This window comes from Sinocyclocheilus rhinocerous, unplaced genomic scaffold (assembly GCF_001515625.1).
Source record: "Sinocyclocheilus rhinocerous isolate Xijiao unplaced genomic scaffold, SAMN03320098_v1.1 scaffold200, whole genome shotgun sequence".
In the NCBI taxonomy this organism is placed as follows: Eukaryota; Metazoa; Chordata; class Actinopteri; order Cypriniformes; family Cyprinidae; genus Sinocyclocheilus; species Sinocyclocheilus rhinocerous.
The window spans coordinates 2,982,999-2,991,982 of NW_015641014.1; the positions used below are offsets into that span (position 1 = coordinate 2,982,999).

Sequence of the window (8,984 nt, forward strand, 5' to 3'; positions counted from 1 at the left end):
TAAAAAAAAATGTATAAAACAATGCGAGCCTCTGACTAACAATAGTAAGTCTTGGTTCAGTGGTTTGTAAAAAAAAAAAAAGACATATATTATAATTTAATTATATATAAATATAACAAAAATAATAACAGTAATATATAAAATAATACATATACATATATAAATAATAATAGATGAGCGCTCAAATATGCCCTGCCCCCAATTATGCTTCAATAGGAAATACTCTGGAAATACATACATAAACAAACAAACACTTAATTTGGTTTGCTATTTCCTATAGCATTCTTTAAAAAAAATAATAATAATAAAAAGTAAAATAAAATAAAATAAAATAGGCATGCAAGTAGCGTCACACATATCCTGCTGCAGGCTACTGACATGAAGCAAACAAGATAATTTAGTAAGTTGCAACTACAGCTTCTAAGGGACATCAAACCAGTGTTATAACCCTGATAAATGTCCATGAGAAAACCTTTAAACTACGCAAGTGAGGAAACATGGTCTCTTTGACGTAACTGACTGGGAGAGAGTCGCAGCAGCACAGTGGCATGGAATGATCCATGTGGCGTACATATGGCTCCCAGCGCACAGATTGACCTCAGGCTTCCAGTCAGGGGTTGAACTCTACTCTCATCTAGGTCATGTACAATGCGGATGTGTGTTTGTGTGAATCATGCTCATGCCTGACGACACTCATTCAAGAATGTGTTTTGATTTCTGTGGAAGATACATTATGTGCATGTGTGCATTTCAGCATAATTCTGTCAAAAAGGGAATTTTCAAAAAACAACAACAGCAAACAAACTGATTAGCTCTGATAACATTAGGAGTAAATTCATGAGTGAATGTAAGTACCAGGACACATACCATTTGGTGGGTCACGCCTTTTCTCTGCAAAAACAAAATTAACACTGTTAAAATGTGGAGGCCGAATTAAAAGACTAGTGAGGTCAGTAACAGAGAGGGAAAGAGCCGGTAGGTCACCCAGAGGAGAAGGGAATGGTTAAAGTACGTTAGTTTCGGAAAGGTTAGGGAAGAAGATGGTAAACAGAGGTGCCCTGAGCTCTGCACCCTTTCTCAAGACATTAACATCCATAAATTAATGGTTTTATTTAGGGTTTACTTTATCAATTGGCAGTCCTAGGTTTATCGTCACATTTTTAGCACCAACATTTGTGGTTCGTTCATATGCAAACTGATAATATTCTTATAACCTTGAACTTAAAGGTGAAGTGTTTCTCTAATCTGCTACTGTGAAAATCAGGGCTCTAGATTTGCAACTAATTTTTGAGAACAAGGGAGTTCAAATTTGATGTGGTTGCATTTGTGCGCAGCAGCACGCGGCAAAAATGACACGAATATTGAAAAAATTATGGCAGACAGAGGATTTGGTTTTCACACTAAAGTAAAATAAAAGACTGCTTCATAAACTAGAGAAGGTGAACATGTTGATATTCTTGTGAAAAAAACCCAAAACAAACCAGTTTAGTTTTACTTTTCGTTTTAAAAAGCTTGTTATCTTTGCTGTTTACGTTATGCTATGGAGGCTTTCTTTCTTTCATTTTTTTAAAGGGGTCATATGATGCTGCTAAAAATAACATTATTTTGTGTATTTGGTGTAATGAAATGTGTTTATGCGGTTTAAGGTTAAAAAAACACATTATTTTCCACATTCTGTACATTATTGTTTTTCCTCTATGCCCCGCCTTTCTGAAACGCGTCAATTTTTACAAAGCTCATCGGTCTGAAAAAGCGAGGTGTGCTGTGATTAACAGCATGTGGTGTATGCCATGCCTCATCTTATTCGTTTTTGTTATGTAAGCTAGTTTGTCATTATAGCCTACTGCTTTATTGTAGTTGTGCTTTTTAATTAAGAATAACAATGAATCCATCTTTGGTTTTAGTCTTAAAAAGTGAAAGGTGTATAGATAAAAGCAAAACAGACTGATCTTTTCTTGTAAAACGTGACTCCAAGATTGCGAATTCGAAATTGAAAGTGCAAGAAGCCCGGCTTATAACAGAGCAAAAGAGGAATTCCCATTCACAAAATTTTAATCACAAATAACACTGATGAAACAGAACGGGTTGAATGTTGAACACTCATTACCATATAACTATAAACTATTATAAAAGTTCATCAGCATGCATTGATTAATCCCATGTTGTAGCCAAAAAAATAATAATAATAATTGCGACCAAATTATGTGCTCGTGCGACTAACTAAGAAAGTTAGTCGCAAAAGAGCGACCAGTGGGAAGAATGAGTCTAGAGCCCTGAAAATGTTAAAATACTTGCTTCTTTTTATTTCAATGACAGTTACTCAGCAATTTCATGTTTTTAAAAGCTGTCAAACAAATATTTCATTTTTATTTTATAGAGTGTGTGTGTATATATTATATAGTTGCCGAGCAATTGCCTTTTGATTTTTTTTTTTTTTTTTTTTTTTTTTTTTTTTTTTTTTTTTTTTTTTTTTTTTTTTTTTTTTTTTTTTTTTTTTTTTTTTTTTTTTTTAAATAATAAAACACAAAAACAAAATATTATATATATTAAGTATCATTTAAAGGTTTGGGGTCAGTAAGTCTGATGTCTGTAAGAAAAAGTTTTTCAAAGAAGTCACTAATGCTCATCAAGGTTGCATTTATTTGATCACAAATATGGTAAAATAAAAATATAGTGAAATATTTTTACAATTTAAAGTAACTTTTATATATTACGTTTTTTTTAATGTAATTAATTGCTGTGATGAAATGCTGAATTTTCAGCATCATTACTCCAGTCTTCAGTGTCACATGATCCTTCAGAAATCATTTTAAGATGACGCAGCTCAATAAACATTTTTTTATTATCATCGATGTTGAAAACAGCTGTGCTGCTTCATACTTTTGTGGAAACGGTGATACGTTTTTTAAGGATTCTTTGATGAACGGAAAATTCAAAGCAACAGCATTTATATGAAATAGCCATTTTTAGTAACATTATAGATGTTTTTACTGTAGTTTTGACCATTTTAATGCATCCTTGCTGAAAAAAATAATTTCTTTCAAAAAAAAAAAAAAGTGTGTGTGTGAATAAACTACTCACTGGCAGAAGTATTTAATATAATATACTGAAATATTTAACATTCAACAAAGGTGAAAAAAAAAAACAATATAATTTAAAACTATTTTAATTCCATCTGGTGCCACTAATAGCTACAAGTTCCACACTTCACCTTTAACAACCAGAAGTTAACCGAATAATTCACTGTGCGTAAATGTAATCAAACATGTTTGTTTGGAATTTAACCACATTAAACAAAGAGAGGGCAGGCAAGGCAGACATAGGAGGCATATAAGGCACCAGGGCCTCTTTAAAAATCAGCTAGTGCAGAGAAAAGCCTAAACTTCAAAGCCCAGCATGCAAAACAGAGCAGGAATTACTGGAACCCAGCCAGGAAGTGAGGAGAGAGACTGCTGCGTTTACAAGAGGGACATGAGGAGAAAAGGCCCACTGTGAAGGTTTTACGACACACCCTATGGAGAGAAAACCAGCACACTTGCTACACTACGACAGATTACAGCTACAGACTGAGAGGAACAGGAGGAAAGATGGGGAGAGATGAACACAGCTGTAAATGAGCAGCCGGCAACAGGAAATAACAGGTTAACAAGAAAATGTGAGCTTAAAGGGATAGTTCACCCAAAAATGAAAATTTGATGTTTATCTGCTTACCCCCTGGGCATCCAAGATGTAGGGGACTTTGTTTCTTCAGTAGAACACAAACGAAGATTTTTAACTCAAACCGTTGCAGTCTGTCAGTCATACAACGTAAGTGAATGGGAATCACAGCTTTGAGAGTCAAAAAAACATACACAAACAACATCAAATTAAACCCTGCGGCTCGTGATGATACATTGATGTGTAAAGACACGAAACGATCGGTCTGTGCAAGAAACTAAACAGTATTTATATCGGTTTTTTACCTCTGATTCACCGCAATGTCCGAACTGACACTCCGAATTGAGATTGTAGATAGAGTGTCAATGGTCCATTTGAAACTGCAACGGTTTGAGTTAAAAATCTTCGTTTGTGTTCTACTGAAGAAACAAAGTCACCTACATCTTGGATGCCCTGGGGGTAAGCAGATAAACATCAAATTTTCATTTTTAGGTGGACTATCTCTTTAATAAGCGAGTGTGTTGAAGGAAAAGTTCACCCAAAAATGACAAACTCATCCGCATGTCATTATAAACTCATATGACTTGCTTTCTTTTGTGGAACACAAAAGGAGATATTTTAAATAATGTGCTGGTCGCTCTTTTCCATGAAATTACAATGAATGATGACTGGAGTTTTCAAGCTTCAAAAAAGACAAAAAAGCACCAATAAAAATATGATAATAAGTATGAGCTTTGAGTTTTGTTTTAATTCTTCTGAAGTCATACTATTGATTTGTGTTGCAAACAAACTAAAATGTAGGTCTTCGTTGACTGAGTCAATGGAGTTGAATCCAAAAACTGAACCAGTCAGAATGGTTTCGTGAACTGGAATGTCTGATTCTCCGATGAAATGTCACTATTCTCATGAACATGCCAACAGGAGCTGGACTGTGTGTTCAGAGTTTAACTAATAACAATATATATTTTGGTCTGTTCCTCACACAAAACTATTACAAAATCACAAGTCATCATAGTAACTTTTTTTCTGGTAATTTTAAAGCTTGATAACTCCAGTTCTCATGAACTTTCATTATACTGAAAGATATATTTCTATTTATTTACTTGTTTTTAATAGAGACGTTTATTTTTTATTTGTTTTAGATATTGCTATATCAGAATCAAATCTATATTAATGGTAAAAAAAATAATAATAATTTTGTTGGTTTATTTGTTATGTTTGTTTTTTATTTATTTCCAAATCAGAATCAAAAGCTTTATTCAAGTATGGTTTGTATTAGAGATCGACCGATAGTGGATTTTACCAATACTGATAGCTAAGTTTGACCAAACTGGCTGATAACAGATTAATCAACCGATACCGAATGAAAACTAAAACAGTGCTGAACTTTATTACAAGAAAAAAAGAAAAACGTACTGAACCACACATTCAAATTTGAATAAAAATATTAATATTAAATATTAACTATACATTCATCAAATTTAGTTAATTAACTAATGTTAACAGATGCAGCTTTATAGGCCATGAACGGTTAAATTCACACACTTGTGTGTGTCAAAATGGCAGTATTTGCAAGTATCCTTGCAAACAAAAAGTAATTTAGGTCTTCAGTGAAAGCAAACAGCTGAGAAAGAAAACACGTGTGTGACAGTATATAGGATCCGGGCAGCTCTTAAAGTGACAGCAGTCTAATATTCCTGCTGTCTGTCATTCATGTTAATCAAACAACAAGAGAGAAAATCTGCTCTTGACAATCACTTTTGTAAATTTAATAAGAAATATATATTTAATTTACACAGTGAAGAATATTTGTATACATTTGATTACTTTATACAATGTAGTATTTATTATTTATTTATTTGTTCTGCTGTAGCTTTTTGTCCTATTGTTTGTAATTAGTTTCTTATTTAATCTCTGACTTTTTTTTTTTGGCTAGTATTACTTTTTTGTGATATTGACACTGGTGACAAGAATTATGAGATTTCTATGGTATAAAAATTGACCCCTACTAACGGTATGGATGTTTGCTGGTAACTGATAGTTCTAGTAATCAACTATCAGTGCCGATTAATCAGCATAACCAATCAATTGGTCGACCTCTAGTTTGTACTCTTATTTACTGCTATATCAAAATGAAAGGCTATATGCATGCACTGTTTCTGTATTTATAGCTATATCAGAATCAAAACCAGAATCAATTTAATTAAACAGCAAATGAGGATGAGTAAATAATTATAATTCTCATTTTTGGGTGAACTATTATGAAAAACACAGATTTGGGAGAATATGTTTTAGACACTAATAAGGTTTTAGACATATTTTTTGATTACTACTGAATGTAGAGCATATTAGTTGATAGTGAGTTCACCCAAAAATAAAACTGAATTGAGACCAAAAAAAGGAAGTCATACGGATTAGATTTGGAACAACATATGGGTGAGTAAATGAATAATGCCATAATTTGAATTTTTGGTGAACTATCATCCCTTCAAAGAAAAGGAAAGTAATTAAAAGCAGCACATTTACCAGTTTTCCTCTGTCGTCTGTTGAGCAGCTCGTTGAGTGCACTCCGAAATCGTTTGGCTTCCTCTTCACTGGCAAAGTTGAGGCCCATCTGACAAGACTAAAGAGCAAAACACACCATATGACCAAAAAAGCCAGATCACATCCTCACTAATGCTAAAAGCAGTTTTACAAGAACAACAAGAAAGCGACTAGCCAAACAAACTTTTCCACAGAACATCTCTAGCTAGTTCTCTCTGTTTGCTTTCTTACTAATGGTCAACAACGTGAAATATTAAGAAAAAAAAAACAACAACTCACATTTCCGGCGAAGGTAATGAAGTAGGCTCTCGAACTATTGATTGTGAAATTATTGTAGAGCTCCTGCTCAAACTTTGTTTTTCCATCCTGCAAAAATGAGAAAAGATTTTTTTTATATATTTAGGTCTCAGATCTGATATCTTTGCTGTTTATTTGATCTCAGAGAGCTCACCTTGATATCAAAGACACGGATAAAATAAGACCTCTGAGGGTTGTCTTTCACCAGACAGGCCACACCACAGCACCTCTTGATCCAGGACGAGCTCCTGTCTGCCCCATACACCTGGACCACTGCTGAGCACAATGTCTGCAAAAAGGAAAACAATCATGAACTTCATGAAACAAGCTAAATACACTCATTATCGATTAACCTAAAATTAAGAGAAAAACTTTTTTTAAATAATGTTTTTCAAAAAATGTTTTTCAGTCATTCGTTAATGGAATAGTTCACCCAAAAATGACAATTTGCTGAAAATGTATTCTCCCTCAGCCAATGCAAGATGTAGATGAGTTTGTTTCTTCATCAGAACAGATTTGGAGAAATTTAGCATTATATCACTTGCTCACCAATGGATCCTCTGCAGTGAATGGGTGCCGCCAGAATGAGAGTCCAAACAGCTGATCAAAGCATCACAATAATCCAGAAGTAATCCAAATGACTCCAGTAAATCAATTAATGTCTTGTGAAGTGAAAAGCTGCATGTTTGTAAAAAACAAAACCATTATTAAGATGTTTTTAACTTCAAAACATTGCTTCCAGCTAGGTTTGCCGCGATAGACGGTGTTGACGGTGATACCGGTGTTAAGCCGCAACACCAGTTACGTCACTTGCCCACCGCGTCACCGACCCCCACCGTCGTTTTGATTTTTTATAGAAATAAAAATCATTTAGTTCAGTAAAAGAACATGCACTACAATTAAAAACTGAACGCAGCTGCTCAATGCAGCGTGCCCAACGACAGTCGCATCACAGATCAGATTTCATTTCTCCAGTGAGGAGAGTGAGTCGAGCTGACGGACCAGAAGAGTGAGGTGAGACAGACAAGACGAAGGCGGATGATTTAGTTTCGAAACGAAATGCAAAAGCGCCTGTTTGGCAATATTACCGGTGTTGTCACACGTCGATTAACCGGTGGGAAAATTTCCTCACCGACACAACCCTACTTCCAGCTAAAAAACAAGTTCTCTACCAGTTGCACTTTACTGGTAATATAAGGTAACTACATGGGGTAAGGTTAGGTTTAGGGGTAGGTTAAGGGTTAGCAGCTAGTTATTACCTAGTTATTGTAATTACTATAATAAGTACATGGATAGGTATGTACATGAGGAACAGAACTGTAAAATAAGTGCTACCCCTCTATCCATAACATTCCTTTATCCATTGGAAAAGTCATTTTGTTTAAATCAAGAGAGAAATATGCACAGATCAAGCACTGTTTGTAAGCAGAAACAGTCCAAAACAAATACGTTGGTGGATTTTGATGTGAGAGGACAACAGGGGATGGACTTTTTGACTGGAGGAATAATTTTTTGGATTACAGAATTGTGTTTTGGCAAGAAGCAATTGTTTAAAGTTAAAACGCCTTAATGATAGATTTGTTTTTTGTTTTGTTTTTTTACAAACACGCAACTTCTCACTTCACAATACATTAAAGGGCACCTATTATGCAAAATCCACTTTTACATGGTGTTTGGACATAAATGTGTGTTGGCAGTGTGTGAACATAACCACCCTACAATGATAAAAATCCACCCACTTCTCATTTTTTAATCCCCTTTAAACCAAGTCAGTCTCACTAGGCCTGCCGTTTTGATTCTCATGCAGTGTGACGTCACATTGCATAGGGCGGGGCCACAGGGGTTGATTGACAGCCCTGCATAGCTATAGTTTTCGCCCTCAGCGGTTGTACGCTGTCCTCCATTTTCTCCGCGCTCGAGCAGTTGTAACGTCAACAATATCTCGCAAGCAATCCCGGTGCTCTTTGTTTGGATGTAAGACTGAACATAAGAGTCTTCATTTTCTCCCAACATCTGAGCTGCTGTGGATTACTTTCATTTTTCAAGGTAATGCGCCTCAATCTATTTAAATACGTGTATCACTCCAGACCCCTTTGTGAATGTCATGTCGTTATAGTGCTTAGCGTTTTAACCGTATTTGTGTGTACATTAAGTATTTTTTAACTGATCAGCGTCACGCTTGTGAGATTAGTTCGCGCCATTCGTAGCACGAGATTCATTCTGTAGCGCGTGGCTCAGTCAATTGATCGCGTGGCGCAAGCTCTGTAACATTGCGCTGTTTCAGTGCATTTGGCTTCCCATATGTACGGCTAAACACCGGTTCTCTCGCTCTCAGTTATGTTGCTTCTACCGGCTGTTAATTGCAGTAGGTATGCAATGCAGAGAGACGTATACGCGATGCCCTCTTCTGGAGACGGGGCGGGAATATGCAGCTCATTTGCATTTAAAGTAGAGATGCACCGATACCGATACTGAGCTCCTGTACT

The 8,984-nt window shown here is 35.3% G+C and overlaps 1 protein-coding gene across 1 annotated transcript in view; it reads right to left on the reverse strand.

Moving 5' to 3' along the window:
- wasla (WASP like actin nucleation promoting factor a) overlaps window positions 1-8,984 on the reverse strand; it is a 31,086-nt gene that overhangs the window by 14,481 nt on the left and 7,621 nt on the right. Inside the window, 4 exon segments of the mRNA XM_016569839.1 lie at window positions 868-891; window positions 6,184-6,280; window positions 6,481-6,567; window positions 6,653-6,787. Coding sequence (XP_016425325.1) covers window positions 868-891; window positions 6,184-6,280; window positions 6,481-6,567; window positions 6,653-6,787 — 343 coding nt within the window.